General features: G+C 39.2%; 1 protein-coding gene across 4 annotated transcripts; it reads left to right on the forward strand.

Annotated features, from left to right (window-relative positions):
* The first annotated feature begins 565 nt into the window (after positions 1-565).
* On the forward strand, positions 566-5,525 carry LOC112675637 (transmembrane protein 202-like). 4 transcript variants are annotated; one of them, XR_007407336.1, is made up of 6 exons: positions 566-723; positions 1,044-1,296; positions 1,693-1,787; positions 1,914-2,060; positions 2,640-2,771; positions 3,887-5,525. XR_007407336.1 is itself a non-coding variant. In XM_025472243.2 (5 exons), exons 1-5 carry the CDS (start codon positions 610-612, stop codon positions 4,414-4,416), a joined length of 1,176 nt encoding a protein of 391 aa, XP_025328028.1. In that variant the 5' UTR covers positions 567-609; the 3' UTR covers positions 4,417-5,525. The 4 variants fall into 4 exon arrangements, 3 of the variants coding, with proteins under 3 accessions (XP_025328028.1, XP_025328030.1, XP_025328029.1); XM_025472243.2 differs by lacking the exon at positions 1,693-1,787 and having other exon boundaries at positions 567-723; XM_025472244.3 differs by lacking the exon at positions 1,693-1,787 and having other exon boundaries at positions 622-805.
* The last annotated feature ends 14,620 nt before the right edge of the window (positions 5,526-20,145 follow it).

Here is a 20,145-nt window from a genome sequence, read left to right on the forward strand (position 1 = left end):
ATAAAATGAAGTCTTGTAGCAGAGGTACGAGGTAAAAAGCTGTTATAGCAACCTAGAACAGAAATGACAACAAGATGTTCTAAGAAAGAAGAAACAGAAACACAAGATGGGCTTGAGAACATTAAAGAGTTGGTATTGGGAGATCCCTGGGTGGCTCAGCAGTTTAGCGCCTGCCTTTGGCCCAGGGTGTGATCCTGGAGTCCCAGGATTGAGTCCCGCATCCGGCTTCCTGCATGGAGCCTGCTTCTTCCTCTGCCTGTGTCTCTGCCTCTCTCTCCATGTCTATCATGAATAAATAAATAAAATCTTTTTAAAAAAAGAGTTGGTATTGTCAGGACATGTTGGATTAACTGGCAAGAGATAAGGGCACAAGGAGGGTAGGATGAAGAGAAAAGATGCCTGCATTTCTCAATGACCTCTTGAGTGTGATGTGTCTGTGAGACACCTGGGTTTGGCGGGCAGTTTGCCATAGGTGTCTGGAGCTCGACAAGCACCTGGATAGGAGAAAGGGATTGGACCAGATTGAGCAAATGAGACAGAGACACTGTACACTTCCTGTTAGTTCTGTTTCCTACGGTGGGGGAGGGGTAGGAAGGTGTGTTAGGTTCTATGGCAGTTGAGAAAAGCAGTGAGCCAGAAACTGGGTTGGAAAGAAGGGAAAGAAATGCCATGGCCTTCCACAGTATTTACAATTCTGGCATCCTGGGTTACCCAACATACAGGGTGAGGAAGCCTTTTGTAGGCTAGGTAGTGGTGGGGTCCTTTGGCAGGAAGTAGCTCGTCTATGGCATGGGGAAATTACAAGGTAGGAGAGGCAAAGATCACTCCATCTTTTTTAATTTAACTGGGGACAGGTTAAAAAGGGATATATTTTAAGGGTTGTGGGAGACTCTAGAGCCAGAGGAGAAAAAGAATCTGAAGCATGGAGGGAGGAGGAGTTCCCACCCAGTAGAGGACCCAGGGGTTGTCTTTTCTGTGAGTGGAGATGGAGATGCCTGAGATGACATTCCTTTCATGATGTCCTCCTCCCTTCCCTATCACAGCCAATTCTCCCCTACCGTATGCACCACTTCTCTTCTCTGTCACCATACCAGCTAGAGCTTCTGGAGAAGACTCGAAACTACATTCGCATGTTCTGTGCTGGCCTCTTGGGCTTCATCTTTGTCCTGCTGATCTGCTTGTCCCCTTTGCATTGGGTGAAGTTCATTGTAATAAAAGACAAGAAGAGGTTCTTTGCAGGGCTCTGGACTGTGTGTCACCATGATCTCTGCTGGAGCCATGTGCCAAGGGCACCCTGTGAGTGCCTTCCAATCCAAGACCCCCTCCTTTGGTAGATTTGCCCTGATCCTCCACAGCTCACCTCTCTCCCTTTCTCCTTCCCACAATTGTGCCCCTTCTTTCCTCCCCTTTTCACAAGCATGTGAGGATAACTCCTCTGAACAGAGGAGATTTACCCAGGTTTGCCTTGACTAGACTTCCCCAGTGACTTAAAAGCCACAAATCCTTAATTATTGAAAGCTAATGTCTAGTAACCTTTGCTTTTTCTTACCTTTGCCCTCAGAACCTCCTAGGAAAAAGAAATATTAGTCATCTGCACCTGAATATGAAAGTTACCTCATAATATACCTCTCAAGGCTATAGTTATAATTTCAACTTTTCACTCATTGTGGAAAAAATTTCTTTCCTTTAAAGGAATTCCGCATGTCAATGAGGAGATGGAAAGAGGGTCTTTACTGGTGCCTGTGAAGCCACCCACTTGGTGGCTCCTTATTCTGACTCCATTACATGTAAGACATGCCCTAATACTGTCCCCCTTTGTCCCTCAATCCCTTCCCTAGACCCGGTCTACCCTTATTTAAGGGCAGGTCACCTAAGCTTCAGCCAAATTTCTCCTTTTCTGCTTTTCCTGGCAGATTATCTCCAATTCTCCAGGGCCTTCTCCCTCATCTCTGCCCTCATCATCCTCATTATTATTATATGGCTCAGCATCTCTCTCACCAAAGGGCCAGGACACAAAACCTACATAGATCTGGGCATGTCCATCTTCTCTTTCATCTCAGGTACATGATGATGTTGGAAAAGTTTGTCCCTGGAGTTCTTGTATTTCTTCTCTTTCTGTGCCGTTTTCACTTATTTTACTAAGTTGTCCCTGCCTCACATGAATACTGCTGTCACAGGACGGTGTCTCCTCCCAAAAGGAAGAAAGCTTTTGATAAGCTTTTACTCCTTATGTGGCTCTGCCTCTTAAGGAGGGGACCTTGAAGAGATTATGCTTAGCCCAATGGAAACATCTCTAGGAGTTGTTATCTGATGGACTAGTAGAGGAGATATCATAGGCTGGAGGCCCTCTGGCACCCCCAAAATTACTGTGTAGCTAGCTAGCTACCTGTTCTATTGGTCTTTTCTATAGGCTCCACTCTGAAAATCTTATTCCAGTCAAAGCAGAAGCCTTTTGCTCTCCCATCTTAGTTGATTGCCATTGGGGTATTCCCATGACCACTGGCGTGTAATAGGCCTCCATGACATCATTGAGATGGTTTGGGCGATAAGGAAGTGCAAAGAGAGGGAAGAAGGTGGAACGGGAGGGATGTCAGAAGGAGGGTTATAATGAGTAGTGATAGCGTATATTCTGATCCCAGGTACCTGCCTATTCCTCTGCCTCATTTTGTTCCTGATGCAAGTGAAATTGTACAGTAAGAACATCTTGGAGCCCCATTTCCTGTTAGTCTACCACCTCAATTGGTGGGGCAGTGTCTTCTACATGATAGCTGGTGAGTTAATGCTCCTGTAAACAATGAAGGCACAGAAAAGGCATTTCTACATGGTTGGTCCCAACACTCTCTCTTTTGCTTTCTTTTTGTTAACATATTAGAATATCATAATTTGGAAGGGCTCTACAAGAGTTATTTCCATGTCAATGAACAATTCTTAAGAGCAAGTCCTTCTAATTGATCTAAAACTTCTTTTTTTTTTAAAAAAGATTTTATTTATTCATGAGAGACACAGAGGGAGGGGTGCAGAGACACGAGCAGAGGGAGAAGCAGGCTCCATGCAGGGAGCCCCATGTGGGACTCCATCTGGGGTCTCCAGGATCACGCCCTGGGCAGAAGGCGGCACTAAACTTCTGAGCCACCCAGGCTGCCCTAAAACATCTTTTTTATGATACCTGTTCCTACATAGATTGGAGCAAGATTCAGGAAGTAGAGCAAGAAGGCGAAGACATTAACTGAGCTATTCCTTTCAGAACAGTTCTTAAATTCCCCTCTCCTTTAATCATATCAATAGTCTCTCCATCTTTATGGATCTCTAAAATAAAGCTTCAACATGCGACATATGTTCCTCTGTCATATTACCAATATAAAGCAGAGTGGTAACACAGGATTTTGGCCTTTATAACACTTCTCCTTTCATTCTTCTAAGTCATACAATTATTTTTATTCACTAATTAACAGTGGTCTCCAACTCATTGCATCACACACCCTGTTAGTAAAACACTTCTCAGCAAGCATTCCCAAAAAGACATATGTTTATTTATAAAATATGTATACATATTGTCATTAATATATTCATTACATTTAAAATATACTCAAAAATAGAACTGAAAATAAGATTTGCTAAAAATATCAGAAAAAAATCCCTACTATTTTCTTCCTGTGCCCCAATGAATTGGCTTACATACCCCTTGGGAAACACTGTACTGCAGAAAAGCTGGGATCAATGCTTTGAATCCCAGGTTCCTAAAGATAATGAACAGGGTATTCAGAAATGTATTGTATATCAAATTCTATTATAATTAGGTTCAGTGCATCAGAGGTGTTTAATGTCTTAAGATTTTATCTATTACTAATCCACAATGCTGACCCTGATCTTTTCTTTTTTTCTCTAGGGTTCCTCTCTGGACTCAATCACATAAGTTCTCGGGTTACCCCTCCTGATCAAAATCTCCTTGTGATCCCTTTAACAAGAACAAGGATAGGAAATATAGGCTCAGTACAACTGGGGCTAACTGAAACAAATGAAGGTGTTTCTACATGGATGAATCAGGAACCAAAAAGGCAGTCAGGTTCAGTGGTACAACCAAGGGTCCATATAACAGGGACTCAAGCAGAGGTAGGGACTCAGACAGAGCCAGTGACTCAGACGTCAGTAACCCAAAAAGTGCTACAAACTCAGACTGAACCAGAGGTCCAGGCTGAGTCAACGACCCAGATGGAGCCAGAGATAGGAAATGAATCAGTAATAAGAGATGGTTTAACAACTCCAAGGTTCAATACTGAGATAGAATCAATTGATACAGTAGAGCTAAGGCTGGAGGCGGAGATAATTGGGAGTGTGACTGGTGATAAGTTAAGCAATAGCCTCGAGGTTAATGAAAACAGAATGACTGAAGTCAGGGATTATGAAGACAAAGAGTGAGCCGAGAAAAATGGGGATGACAAGACAAAAAAATTAATCTTAGATATAAGGTAGTCAGAGCAGAGATATTAGAAAAAAAAAAAAAAAGCCTAGCAGAAAGGTTTCCCTTTGGGCCTAAAGATGTTTTGTTGGGTCTGTAAGAAGTATGGTAGGAGTATCAGAAGTAATTCTGAGGTAGTAGTAGAATGACTCTGTGGAACCCCCCTGGGTCACACCTCCTTCCCTGAGCAAGTTGATATTATGGGTGAACCATACAAGTCACTTGTATGGTTTACGGCAAAGGCATCAATAATTTAAGGATCATAAGGAAAGCAATGCAAAGCTCATTAAAGGAAGTTTCCATGTTAGTGTTGTGTGCTGTGACTGGGAGAGGCTGGCAAGAGATGACATGCCCAGGCCACCAAGACTTTTCTTGATTTCCATGACCCCACCATGGAACTTCTCAGCAGGTTTGAAAGAGCTTCCAGTTTGGAAATTCAAACTCTCATTTTTGTTCCTTAGTTCCCTAACTCATTAGGCTGACTTTTGGCAAACATTTACCTTTTGGGGGCCCAACATCCCTCATTGACCAAGTAGGCTCTGAGATTTCCTCTAGTGCTTTCTATGGCCACAAATGATAAACAATGGAGAAATTGCTCCTGTTGGCTCAGATAACACTAGATTATTTTAGCAGGTAACTTAGTGTAGTCAGAGGAACCAAATTCAGTTATCTACCTTCAAGCTACTTTTGGCAACTCAATTTTTATTTAGACATCTCATTTTAAAATGTAGGTGAATTCACTGTTCTCAACTCTTAAGAAGAGGTGGAAAGGAAGGGGGAAAAAATCAAAGCAAAAGGACCCAGACAGTGTACCATAGAGACTGAGGGAATTTCATTGAGTCCTTAAATAGTTTCACAGAAGGGACTGTGGTCTTTGAAACCAGAAGCTAGTTTTTTTTTATTAGAAATATTAGTAATTCACCATGAGAAGCCATTCTTAACTCCTTAAACAGTTGAGTACTGTACTACCGCTGGCTGCCTGTGCCTCTAGCTAGTTAATCAAATTTTATGACCCTTAATGTTGTCATCTTTAAAAGTAATTTCAATAAATGATATCATCTCCATCCCACATATTTGACTTTCTGGAACATTAGATAAGGAACCAGGAGAGAGAAGAAGATGGACAGGGTAGAAAGCATTAAAAAATATTTCTCCCAGCAAATATGAATTAATAGATGTTGCCTCAAAGTACAAATTCTCTGGGGATAGTTAAGATTTTGGTCATACCTTTAATATGTATTATTTATGTCAATCAGATAATTACATAACCAAATACAACTAAGCAGATACTTTGACAGGTGAGAGAGGAGAAAGAAGAGTCTTTGCAAAGTGAAAGTCTACGACGGTAAGGAGAATCTTGAGAGCTTTTGTTTAGGACAAAGGCGGTGATTACTGGGGAGGGCAGGGGGAGGCATACTAAAAGAGTAAGAAGTTGATAAGACAAACTAACTTTGCCTCTATTAAAATTTTGTCTAAAACCATGAAAGTATCCAAAGACTGGCTGCTTTGGAAACCTGTATCCTCCATTTTCTTGTATTTATATTCATATTCCCATCATCCATTCATCACAAACTTGTGAAAGATTTATTGAACATTAACAAGTAGTTCACTTTTAGAGGGGGATAGAGACAATAAGAATAAAGGGTAAAAAAAAAATAGGTTTCAGGAATTCTAATGGCACACAAAAGACACAGCCCAGTTTAGTCTAGGGGCTTAATGGAAGGCTACCTGAATTGGTAAAACATGAATGAGCTCAGTCTTAGAAAAATGGTAATAAAGGATTTCATCTAGGAGAAGAATCACTGAACAAGTCTTCAGTGTAAAGCTGACTTTCCCAAAGGTTCTGGAAACAGAGTAACATTACAGCAACACAACAACTTAAAATTGTAGTTCAGTAAACTTGTCCTTAAAAGGTAAAAAGCAAAAACAAAATTTACTCAGCAATTTTTGCTCCTTGGACTCTAGCTTTTTGTCATAAATCCTTGGCTTTTATTTCTCCTTTCTTTCCTTTGTCCTCTCCTTTTGCTGCCCTGCTCTTTTTTAGAGCAATATCCATTTCTTTTCACCTTTTCTTACACAGGAATTTCATCTTTCTTCATACCTTATTCCCAGTATCCCCTCTGGATAACTCTTATGGAGACCCAAGGGCTCAGCTAATTATCTGAAAACATTGTGTTTAAAACTCTTAGGTTTTAGAAAAGGTCGATCCTCCTAGTATTAGAGGAAGGATTTATTTCATTCTCTCAGTTACATTTGCTCTTTGCAGTATTTTGAAAAGCTGTTTTAGGAGTTCCCCTTCTGAGAGTAGATGAAAAGATAAAACAGTATTAAATTGTGATGCTTTTTTTTTTTTTTTCATCCTTCTGTTGTGGGCAATCGCTATAGCTCTTCCACCTGTAGAAGATGTATTTGTTCTACCGTTCTCCTCTTCAAGGAGCCCAGGCCTTCCTGGGTGGCTAAGCTAGCTCAAAGGGCCTGCCTTTGCAGTAGGGTCTAAGGAAGATGCAGTCCTGATGCCTCATTCCAGAGTGTCAGAGTTCCATTATCCTCTTCTGCTTCATTATCCCAACTATCAGAACTAATAAGCAAATTTTAGTTTTACGAATGAATAAAAAAGTAATATAACCAGCATTCAAAAATCAACAGGTAAGTTAAAAATTAGCAATACAGCCAGTAGAAAATGTAACAAGCTTATAACAGAAAATAAGAAAATACGTAAGAATAAACATAAATAAGAAATCTATATGAAGAAAACTAGAACTTTATTGTAAGACAGAACAGAAAATCTACTTAAATAGTAATATACCAGCTAATTAGTCACATTCCAGTTTCCTTTATAGCTAGATGATCGTATTACATATTAGTGGCTGGTGAGACACCAGAGGAAGTATGTTGTGGAGTTATAGAGAGTACGTATTTGCTTTACAGACACTCATGATGCTGCTCCTAGCTTTTTCATTTTGCCTTAGATGCTAGTGTGATGGTTAGAGCTGCAGCAGTCATCTCAGAAACACAAAGCGACAAGCATGAAGTCAAGAGCCAACATTTGAGGATGGCATAGCAGAAATGTAGAAAAAGAGCTTAAGTCCTTAATGACATTGTTGAGCAGGTGAAACAATGCCAAGAATGACCTCCTTCTAGAATTTTTGTTATGTGAGAAATATAAAGCTTTATTTTAAAAGACAATGTTATTTGAGTTTTCTATTACAGGCCACTATATACTTTTCTAGCAAATACGAAGTGTAAGTACTACAAAACAAATATAAAATCAGATGATGGAAGAGAAGGAAAATAAGAAATACTCTACTACTGAGGTATTCATTCTCATAATAGGAAGTCATTAGTCCCATCTACAGAAAATGAGAATTAAAAGTTCTATAAAGTAAAAATAAAATAAAATAAAATAAAAGTTCTATAAAGTAATTATAATTGCATTCAATAGAAAAAATGCAAATTTTCCAACTTACCAGAAGAAATACAAACAGAGCAAGTGAAAGTATACGCCACATTTTGAAAAAAAAGCTGTAACAACATATCTGAAAATAATATGCTCAAAAACCAAATATAACTCATTACTGAATATACATACTTGATATTTAATAAAATAAATGTTTCATATTGGACCACAAAACAAAATCTGAGTGTTATATACAAAATGTATGCCCCAAGCAAAGGGATTCAGAGGATTTTAAAATAGAAATATGAACAATGAACATATAGAAACCAAAATTCAGAAAATAACACTACTTACAATTGCTCAAAGAAAAACTAAATACTTAGGTATAGACCTAACAAAACAGGATCTGTATGCTGAAAATTGTAAGACACTGATGAAAGAAATCAGTGAAAGTCTAAATTGTATAAAGAAATAAATAATAAAATTACCACATTTGTAGATTAGAAAAAAATATAGTAATGATATTCATTCTCCCCAGACTATCTATAGGTTTAAGGTAATTCCTATCAAAACCCCAGCAAGGAGTTTTGGTGACATAGGTAAGCTTGTTCTAAAATTTATGTGGAAAGTCACAGGACCCAGAAAACCTAAAACTGTAAAAGAAAAAGTAGGAGGAATAACTGTACTAAGGCTTGCTTATAGGCAGTGTAGCACAGTGTAGCATTGGTAGAGGAATAGATACCGGAATAGGTCAATGAAACAGAATAGAGATCACACAAAAATACCCGACTAAAGCACAAAGACAGTTTAGTGGAGGAAGGATAGGCTTTTCAACAAATGGTGCGTCCCATAGCTAAAAATATGAACATCAACCTAAATTACATACCTTATTCCAAAAATGAATTCAAAGTAGATCATAGACTGAAATGTAAGCTATAGAGTTCTTAGATAAGACCTCAAAAGCATCAATAAAAGGGATAAATTGGATCCCATGAAAATGAAAAACTTTGTCTCTGTGAAAGACCCTAGAAGAAAAGGAAAAAGAAGAAAAACCTGCTACAGATGACTGGGAGAACATAGTTGCAGGCCATATATCTGACAAAGGACCAGAATCTAGAATATAGAGCTCCCAAAACAATTAAAAAAGAAACACACAAATAGAATAATGCAGTTAACAAATATGCAAGATATATGAACAGGCATTTTACCATACAGGATATACAGGTAGCAAATTAGCACATGAAAAGATATTCAGCATCATTAGACATCAGAAAAAGGTATGTTAAAAATCATGGTGACATATCACTGCCCAGCCATGTAGAATGGCTAAAATAAAACATAATAATACTCCCAAATGCTACTGAGAATGCAGAGAAACCAGGCTACACATTTATTGCTGGTGAGACGGCAAAGTGGTACCACCATTCTGAAAATAGTTTGATAGTTTCTTATAAAGCTAAACATACAGTTATCATATGACCTAGCAATTGTGTTCTAGGGCATTTATCCTAAAGAAATGAAAATTTATATTCACATAAAAACATGCATGTAAGTGGTTGTAGCAGCTTTTTTCATAATAGTCCCAAACTGGAAGAAATGTAAATGTGAATAGTTAAGCTGTGGTCTATAAATACCATGAAATAGGGATCCCTGGGTGGCGCAGCGGTTTGGCGCCTGCCTTTGGCCCAGGGCGCGATCCTGGAGACCCGGGATCGAATCCCACATCGGGCTCCCGGTGCATGGAGCCTGCTTCTCCCTCTGCCTGTGTCTCTGCCTCTCTCTCTCTCTGTGACTATCATAAATTAAAAAAAAAAAAAACCCATGAAATATTATTTGGCAAAAAAAAAAAAAAAAAACAAAACAAAACTATTGATATAATAACTTGGATGGATTTCAAGGGAATTCCAGGGGAAAAAAACAAACCCTCAGCTGTAACATACTGAATGATTCCATTTATATAACATTCTTAAACATTTTGGAGGTGGAAAAAAACAGGTGGTTGCCACAGGTGGGAGCAAGGTGAAAGGCTGTTGTGGTTGTTAAAAGACACTGAAGGGATCCTTGTGTCGATGGAACTAATTTGTATCTTGACTGTGGTAGTGAATACATGAACCTAACCTCATGATGAAATTGAATAGAACTAAAAATGATAAAGCTTCTAGAAGAAAATATAAAAGAATATCTCCACGAACTCAGAATATGCAAAGAGATCTTAAACAGGAAACACACACACATAAATAACACTAATTGTAAAAGAAAAATGGATACACTGGATTTCATTAAAATTAAGAACTCCTGTTCATCAAAAGATATCACTATGAAAGTAAAAAGCCAAGGCAGTTCAGGAATCATTTGGATTTCATTTTCTGTGAGCCATCTGTAATTATATGGATTGTTTTTTCACGTTCTTGATGGTACTGTTTACAGCACAAAAGTTGTTAATCTTACTCTAGTTCATTTTTCTTTTTTTCAAGATTTTATTCATTCATGAGAGGCACAGAGAGAGAGGCAGAGACAGAGGCAGAGGGGAGAGGCAGACTACTCACAGGAGCCCAATGCAGAACTCGATCCGGGACTCTAGGATCATGCCCTGAGCCAAAGGCAGACATTCAACCACTGAACCACCCAGGTGTCCCTTTTTTTTTTTTTAAGATTTATTTATTTGAGAGGGAGAGAGTGCATGAGTGGGTGGAAGGGGCAGCCGGAGAGAGAGAATCCCAAGCAGACTCCACATCGAGCTCAGAGCCCAACAGGGGGCTCAATCTCCCAGTCCATGAGCAGAAACCAAGAGTGTGACACCCAACTGACTGAGCCACCCAGGCATCCCTCAAATATTGAACTTCTTTTGTTAAATTTATACCTAAGGATTTTATTCTTTTAGATACTGTTGTAAATGGAATGTGTTCATTAATTTCGTCTTGGAGCCCAAGAGATGCATTGCTCAGAAGAACTAGTGACAATTTTTGGCAGCCAATCTAGCACCAGTTCCTGGATGCATATTTAGTTATCTTGGGATCAGATTTTGTTTTTTATTTTTATTTATTTTTTATTTATTAATTAATGAGAGACACACACAGAGAGAGAGGCAGAGACACAGGCAGAGAGAGAAGCAGGCCCCATTCCGGGAGCCTGACATGGGACTCGATCCCAGGTCTCCAGGATCAGGCCCTGGGCTGAAGGCGGCGCTAAACCGCTGGGCCACCCGGGCTGCACAGATTTTTGTTTTTATAGATCAGTTTAAAAACACAAGTTAATAATCCATTACGGGGAAAGAGCATTGCCCTAGAAGTTAGGCAATTGTAATTCTAGTGCCAACTCTCTTGTTGGTCACTTAGGGAACACGCAAGTCCATTTTCTCTGTGGAGCTGCAGTTTCTCCTTTTGTAAAATAAGGGACTGGGGCACCTGGGTGGGCCCTGTTGGTCATGATCCAAGGGTCCTGGGATCCAGGGGAGCCCTGTGCATGTCTGGCTCCCTGCTCAGTGAGGAGTCTGCTTCTCCCTTCCCCTCTGCCCCTCCCTCTGCTCATGAGCACTCAAATAAATAATATCCTTTAAAAAATTTTTAAAAATAGGGGATCCCTGGGTGGCTCAGCAGTTTAGCGCCTGCCTTCGGCGCAGGTGTGATCCTGGATACCTGGGATCGAGTCCCATGTTGGTCCCCCTGCATGGAGCCTGCTTCTCCCTCTGCCTGTGTCTGCCTCTGTCTCTCATGAATAAATAAGTAAAAATTTTTTTTTTAGTTTTTTATTTATTTATGATAGTCACACAGAGAGAGAGAGAGGCAGAGACACAGGCAGAGGGAGAAGCAGGCTCCATGCACTGGGAGCCCGACGTGGGATTCGATCCCGGGTCTCCAGGATTGCGCCCTGGGCCAAAGGCAGGCGCTAAACCGCTGCGCCACCCAGGGATCCCCAATAAATAAAATCTCTTAAAAAACTTTTTAAAAATAACTGAAATGAGGGGACTTCTTAAGTCCCTGCCAGCTCTAAACCTAGTCAGTTCTACTTGTTTGAACATTCAGGGGATCCAAAGGCATATTATGAAGATTCTAATTTCCAATTCTCTCCACTGTTTAAGAGAGATTATGCATGTGGAGCTCTATTATCTCAGAAGAAAAGTTCTAGGTGCGTCCATAGAACTCGTGGGAGCGGTATCACTCTGATGGTCACTTGGAACAAATCTCTCTAGAAAAAGTGGTGACAAAAGCCATAAACATATGGACAAAAGCCTCTTTGTTTACCAAAGTTAAATGGTTGTGCCAGCAGCTACCCCCAAGATGGTTTTGGCTCTGACTCTAGGTTTGGTAGGATATTGCAAACTCCCCGCACTCAAGCCAGCTTTCTAAGAGTATAAAGAATTTTATAACTTTTTATAACTATCGGTTGTGGACGATTTGTCTTAGAGTGATTCTTAGTTCAGTGCATTTACTGTCCAATGTCTTGACCTCCTTCCTTCCATGCAACTGTCAATTTCTCCTGTGCCTCAGTTTCCCATAAGAAGCCTAATTCATCTTCCTAATCCCTTGCTATTTCTACCCACTTCCGCTTTCAGCTCCTTGCTTCAGTTGCCCTGGGCAGACAAGCATCCAACACTGGCTTTTTCTCTTGCTTGGCTCAGGAAACGTGGTCTTGGAAGCCTTATTCCTATTAAGACTCAAAGGTTCACAATTCCACCACAGCCCAGATTTCGACAGAGATCTTGATCCATAATTTCTTTAAAATTCCTGTATGATCCCATTTTCTTCTGGTTATCTTTCTCTAACTCAAGCCTAGTATATTCCCTAATCCATAGTTTCTCTCTCCACCCCATTCCCTCTTCCCTCTCCATTTCCACACACAAATTCAACTACTTTGACTCCCTTCTACAATGTTTCAGTCACATTCTTGCCTAGCAGTGTTACCATTTAAAAACTTCACTTGCACTGAATAATAAATAGCTACTGTTTATCTAGAGCTGACTCCATGCCGTTTTATAATAATAGATGTTATTCAGTGTTTTGCATATAATATCTCAATTTTTACACACTCCTGCGAAGTAATTTCTATCAATTTCTCCACTTTCCAGATGAGAATCAGAAAGATTAAGTGACCTACCAAAGATTACATAACTAGTTAGGTGGTGACCCAGGACCTGAAATCGCTTAAAAAAAATTTTTTTTTAAAATTTTTATTTATTTATGATAGTCACAGAGGGAGAAAGAGAGAGAGGCAGAGACGTAGGCAGAGGGAGAGGGAGAAGCAGGCTCCATGCACCGGAAGCCCGGTGTGAGATTCGATCCCAGGTCTCCAGGATCGTGCCCTGGGCCAAAGGCAGGCGCCAAACCGCTGCGCCACCCAGGGATCCCCACTTAAAAGAATTTTTAAATTCCATATAACTAACATACAGTGTTATATAAGTTTCAGGTGTCCAATATCGTGATTCAACACTTCCATACAATACCTGGTGCTCATCACAAGTGCCTGCCTTACTCCTCATCACCTATTTCCCACTCCCCCACCTCCTGGTAATCATCAGTTTGTTCTCTAGAGTCAAGAGTCCGCAGGGGCTCCTGGGTGGCTCAGTCAGTTAAGTGTCTGCCTTTTGCTCAGGTCATGATTCCAGAGTCCTGAGGTCTAAGCCCTGCATTGGGGCTCCCTGCTCAGTGGGGAGCCTGCTTCTCCTTTTCCACTTGCTGTTCTCCCTGCTTTTACTCTCTTGCTCTCTCTCAAGTAAATAAATACAATCTTTTAAAAAAGAGTCTGTTTTTGTCTTTTTTTCTTTGTTAAACCAAACACTTTGATTCCAGAGCCTCCACTATATTGCTTCCCATAAAAATATGGCTTAAAATGAGGGGTGGTGGCTCAGCGGTTGAGCGTCTGCCTTTGGCTCAGGGCGTGATCCCGCTCCCTGGATCAAGTCCCACGTCGGGCTCCCTGCGAGGAGCCTGCTTCTCTCTCTGCCTGTGTGTCTCTTGAGAATAAATAAAATATTTTTTAAAAAATATGGCTTAAAATAAAAAGCAGTAGATTAAGAAGAGATGAGGGTTTTATCACTGTAGACCGATCATGATCTTTCTGATTCCTCATTCTAAAATAAAGGGATTGAAGTAGAGATAACTAGTATCTCATTTCATATTATTCAATGATCCTGTTGTATGAAAAATGTATTTTTGGATTTTATTTTTTTTTGACATTGCATGGAAAAGTTTAAGAATTTCACTCTGCTCTCCCGTATCTTCATATTTATTCCCAAACTAACTTACATGCTAACAGTGAAATACAGCCATGTGTTCTAGTTCTATTTCTATAAAACAAAATGGGTAGGATAAAACTTTAGAAAATTTCAAATCTCATCCCTATTTATTTTAAGACCTGATCTCTCCATAGTGAAAAGGGATGTCTAAAGGTGGAAAATTATTGTGGTTTTGCCCATGAAATCAGTGTTTCTTTGGTACATATCATATAGTTTCCACAGCTATAACAGTCAGTTATTACATGTTGATCCTTGAAACATCGATCTATTTTATCATTTTTTTTTCTGATTCCATGTTCCTATTTATTTCTTGAATTCATTTTCTCTAATGTTTATCAAGTCTAAGTCCAAATCACTTTTAACAATTAAGATTGAATTAGGGGCGCCTGGCTGGCTCAGTCAGCAGAGCATGTGACTCTTGATGTGCAGGTCGTGAGTTTAAGCCCCATAGGGTATATAGCTTACTTAAAAAAAAAAATCAGAAGAATTGAAATTAAATTAGAAAATGTTTCTTTTCTTTTTTTTTTTTTTTAGAAAATGTTTCTTAAGATTGTATTTATTTATTTATTTATGGGAGACACACAGAGAGAGGTAGAGACACAGGCAGAGGGAGAGGGAGAAGCAGGCTCCCTACTGGGGAGCCCAATGAGAGACTTGATCCCAGGACCCAAGCCAGGATTATGACCTGAGCCAAAGGCAGACACTCAACCACTGAGCCACTCAGATGTCCCTGAATTAGAAATTTTAATGACTCCAGAACTAAAATTCTTTATTCCTTTAAGCTGAAATATGTTGAGATCATCAAGTCAAGAAGAGAGAGCAAATGGGGATAAAAGAGTAACGCCCTTTCACAAATAGGCACACTTCCACAAACTGAAAACAGGTCTTTCAATGTCTGCGTGTCTTCAGTCCCTTTATAAGAATTTAAGGGTGGGGGCGCCTGGTGGCTCAGTCAGTTAAGTGTCTGCCTTTGGCTCAGGTCATGCATGATCTCAGGGTCCTGGGATTGAGGTACCCCCCCACTCTGCCCTGCATCCATCCAGCTCTCTGCTAGGCGGGAAGTCTGCTTCTTTCCCCTGACTCCCATGGTACTCTCTCTCTCTTTCTCTCAAGTAAATAAACAAAATCTTTTTTTTTTAAGACCACTTATTGCAGGAGTATTAAAACAGGTAAATAAAAATTCCTTTAACTGAAATATGATGGTTGCATAACTTGGTAAACCTATTAAAAATAATTGAGTCATACACTTAAAATGGGTGAATTTTATGATAGGTAAATAAAATGTTATAGCATGCACATTAAAAATCCTCTTATCTTGCTTTCTTTCTGCCCATACAAATGTAAATACACCATATGATCATCCTCTAATACTGATTTTAACTTTTTTACACCTCACATATCCAGATATCAAGACCATCTTTACAGATCAAATATTTTCATACAGTATCATTTTAAAGGTTTAAATTGTTTTTAATTTTATATTATAATTTGTTTAGCCAATGTTCATTCCCTGAACATTTTTGTAGCTACATTTTGATACAGATTTCCCTGGGTTAAGTTACTAGAAAAAATGTTACTGGATCAAAGGATATGATCATTTTAAGATTTTTCTTGCTTATAAACTGCCCTCTAGAAAAGCTGTACTAACTTGTACTCTTCCAAGTCATCCTTCTGTTTCTATTTCTCTCCCGTCACAACTCAGTTTTAGAATTTTATAAAATCTCTACCATTTTGACAGGTGAAAATTGTATATTGTAATTAATTTCCATTTCATTTACTAATAAAATTGCTTTTTTGGTTATTTATTGGATATTTGTATTTGCATTTATATCTCTGTCATCTCCCCAAACACACTAGATATGTGTTATATGTCTTAGTAATTCATGAGATTTTCATACATTAAATAACACTTTGTCATACATGTTGTGAAGATTTCCCCCATTTTGTCTTTTTTTTTTTTGTCTGTCTTTTATTCATGATTTTGCTTTTACAGAAGGAAGCATTAAATTATGTAGTCATATGTATTAGTCTGTTGCTTTGCCATTGGTACTATCCTTGATAAAGTTTTTCCTACTTCCAGATTAAATATTCACAGCATTTCTTTTTTTTTTTAAAGATTTTATTTATTTATTCATGATAGTCACAGAGAGAGAGAGAGAGAGAGAGAGAGAGAGAGAGAGAGAGAGGCAGAGACACAGGCAGAGGGAGAAGCAGGCTCCATGTAGGGAGCCCGACGCGGGATTCGATCCTGGGTCTCCAGGATCGCACCCTGGGCCAAAGGCAGGCGCCAAACCACTGCGCCACCCAGGGATCCCATTCACAGCATTTCTTGTACTAATTTTATATTTTCTTTCCTTATATTTAAATATTTATCTGGATTTTATTTTGATATATGACATAAGATTAGGATCTAACTTAGTAGAAAGAACATTTTAACGGGGAAACTAGTTAGATCTTTACCATATTTGTTGTATATCTTCTAAGTACAGAAAACTGTGTTGTATATGTATTCTATAGTCATAAATATGACAGGAATAGTCTCTGCTCTTATGTAACTAAACTCAGAAAGGGCAGACATACAAGTTTGGTGAGTGAGTGCTTCAAAGAAGTGCTAAATTCTACGGTCGTGTATAGTAGGTGGAATCTAATCAGTTATGCTGGCACCTATTGAACTATTGAAAGGAGATCTTTTGAAGTTGAAGGAGAATTAAAAAAAAAAAACAGTAACAACAAACACATATTATCCCAGAGTATCTGTGGGTCAGAATCTGGGTGTGGTTGGGCACCTGGGTGGCTCAGAGGTTGAGTGTCTGCCTTTGGATCCCTGGATTCTGGGATCGAATCCTGCATCAGGCCCCTCACAGGGAGCCTACTTCTCCCTCTGCCTATGTCTCTGCCTCTCTCTGTGTGTCTCTCATAAGATAAAATCTTTTAAAAAGCCCCAAATTAAAAAAGAAAAATCTGGGTGTGGTTTAGCTGGGTCCTCTGTCTCAGGATCTCTCACAAGGATGGAACAAGGTGTTGACCAGGGCTCCAGCTTCACTGGAATGCTTGACTGCATGCAGGAAGATTCACGTTCAAGTGTGCTTACATGGTTGTTGGCAGGATTTAGCTCCTTGTGGTACTTTTGAACCAAGGTTTTCAGTTCCTTGCTGAGGATTCAGTTCCTCAGCTGGCTGGAGGCCTCCTTCAGTTCCCTGACATATAAGGCTAGGAGGGTTCAGTTTTGTCCTGGGGTGAGCACTTCAGCTTTGATAACCTGGTTTGTAAAGAGGTGTCTGTGTGGTGTAAAAATTAGCATGGCATTTGTATTCCTAACTTGTAACTGAGGACTAAAATGAATGTGAGCACATTGTGAATTTTCAGGTTGGTATACATTGAGTCTGTATATAAATTAATAGGTGAGTGAATTAAGCATTCACAAAGAATGAATTACATATTGAAGAGAACAAACATGTAATTCTGAAAAGTTTATGATGACTAGAGTGAGTAGAAGTTGAAATGATTTATGAACTTGAGTTTCTCTTTCAACCACATCCTGGGTATAGCTTCAAATTATTTTTCATTCTCTCCCTCCATTCCCATCACATAGACTGTACTGTGAATATACTCCCCTGGAGTTGTACAGTGTGGCAGCCCTGAACTCAGCCACACAGGCATGGATATATCCAGTTATTGGATTTTTAAAATCTACTGCTGTGCATTTTATTTTTAGCTCAGGAAATGTAATTTTAAAATTATATTTAATCTTTGGCAGATATTTACAAAAATTCTGAAAATAGAATTTGACTGCCAATCTTAGTCTTTGAAAGTGATAGTGTTAGCCTCGTGCATACATCCTCAACAAGGCCAATACTGACCCTAAGGGGGCAAAAATTGGTTCTGGGTGTGTGTGTGTGAAAAAAGGAATATTTTTACATATAAAGCACAGATACACAGTCTATCTGTGGTAGTAAAATTTCATAGGGGGTAAGTGACTAAGATGGAAAGGTTTAAAAACATTCCTTAGGAGCTGATAATGAAAAAAAGGTTGAGAAATACTACTCTTGTGTTAAGTTAAAAGACAGCTGGTAGATGAGCTGTCTTGCAATAGATTATTTCCTGTATCACTTCCTGTATTAGAATGTAAGTTTCTTAAGCGTAGGATGTATAACCTGTTTTGTATTTTCAATAACACCTACTACAACAGTTTATTTTCAGTTGCATTCAGTAAATGTATACTTAATTAATATGGAACACATCTTACCCTCCTTGTACCCAATCTTGTGCCCCATAAAACCTAAATGCAATGATCAAAATTAGTTCATTTTTAAAAAATTTTTATTTATTTATGATAGTCACACAGAGAGAGAGAGAGGCAGAGACACAGGCAGAGGGAGAAGCAGGCTCCATGCACCAGGAGCCCGACGTGGAATTCGATCCTGGTTCTCCAGGATCGCGCCCTGGGCCAAAGGCAGGCGCTAGACCGCTGCACCACCCAGGGATCCCCAAAATTAGTTTAGTAAAAGCAAGCAACATAATATAGTCTCCCTCACAAAAATCCTAGGAAAATAATGACAAACTATTAAAAGAGTGAAAAATCTTAGCATAGCAGGAGAAGCACAGACTCTGGAAACAGAAAGACAAATCAGGACTTGATTTCTAGCTCTACCATTTGAAAGTTGTGGAGTCTTTAGTGAAGTTACCTGAGGAGGAAGGAGAAAGAGGACCAAAAAGAATGGGAGAAGGGAAATAAATATAGAAAGAGTACAGAGATGGGACGCCTGGGTGGCTCAGCAGTTGAGCGTGCCTTTGGCCCAGGGCATGATCCAAGATCCAGGATCGAGTCCCACATAAGGCTCCTGGCAGGGAGCCTGCTTCTCCCTCGGCCTGTGTCTCTGCCTCTCTCTCTCTTTCTTTCTCTCTCTGTCTCTCATGGATAAATAAAATCTTTAAAGAAAGAAAGAGTACAGAGAAGAGACAAGGGCATTGCTGAAAGTCTTATATACACCCCAAATTGTAGGTATATTGACCTGCTGGCAGTTCCCCAAACAGGTCATGGCTCCAATATGCCATATTCTTTCACACTGATATATACATACATACTTCTTATTTCCAGAACATTATTTTTCCACCAATATTCAGCTCAAGCCACACCCTCCTTAGAAGGCCCTCCATGACACCCTTGTCTGCCTCCTACACTGAGATGCCTATCTTCTTGCTCCCCTAACATTCAGAACATACCTTATTATGATGTTTATCATATTGTAATGTAATTAATGTTTTACATGTCTGTTTCCCTCACTAGTCTGTGAACATCTCGGGAAATGGTTTTATCTTCTTATTCTCAAATCTAGCACAGTGCCTAACATATTTGGCGAATGAACAATGGGCTTGTTGAATTAACTAGTAAAATACAGGCATGCAAGAGGAGCACAGCAACATTTTCAGCAATTTGATATATAAGGGCCTGTACTCTTCAAAGCCATTGCTTTACAATTGAATAAATTCTACTTCAGAAACCAATATTGCATTGTATGCTCACTAACTAAAATTTAAATAAAAAAAATACAATTGACTGGATAATTATCTTTGTATACATTCTCAGGTCTAAAAGAAAACATTTTCTCTGTCCAGTAATCATAAATGCAACAAGTATTTCACATTGTCAGTTGATACAATCCAAAGAGGAAAATCTTACTGTTACTCCTTTTTTTTTTTAGATGGGGAAACAGGCTCTTAAGTGGTTATGTAACTTGCCTAAGATCATATACTTAATAAGTGAGGATCTTGTTCTGGAGCCTCTCTATAATCAATCACACTATAGTGTCTCTCAAAGTTAGCCAGGTGAGACTATTCACTTCAGTACAACATTGTTCTGTCCGATCCTTTCCACCTGCAACCTCCTACACACACTCACCTATAAGAAAACAAAGGCTCATGATCATACATGTACTTTGTTATTGTTCAGCCAAAAAATGTGTCTGCATATACCTGGCTTTGCTTAATGTAAAAAAATACCAGCTAATAACCATGAAATAACCCTTTGGGACTATTCTCTTTTAACATTTAGACAGAATG

Source organism: Canis lupus, chromosome 30 (assembly GCF_003254725.2).
Source record: "Canis lupus dingo isolate Sandy chromosome 30, ASM325472v2, whole genome shotgun sequence".
NCBI classification, from domain to species: domain Eukaryota; kingdom Metazoa; phylum Chordata; class Mammalia; order Carnivora; family Canidae; genus Canis; species Canis lupus.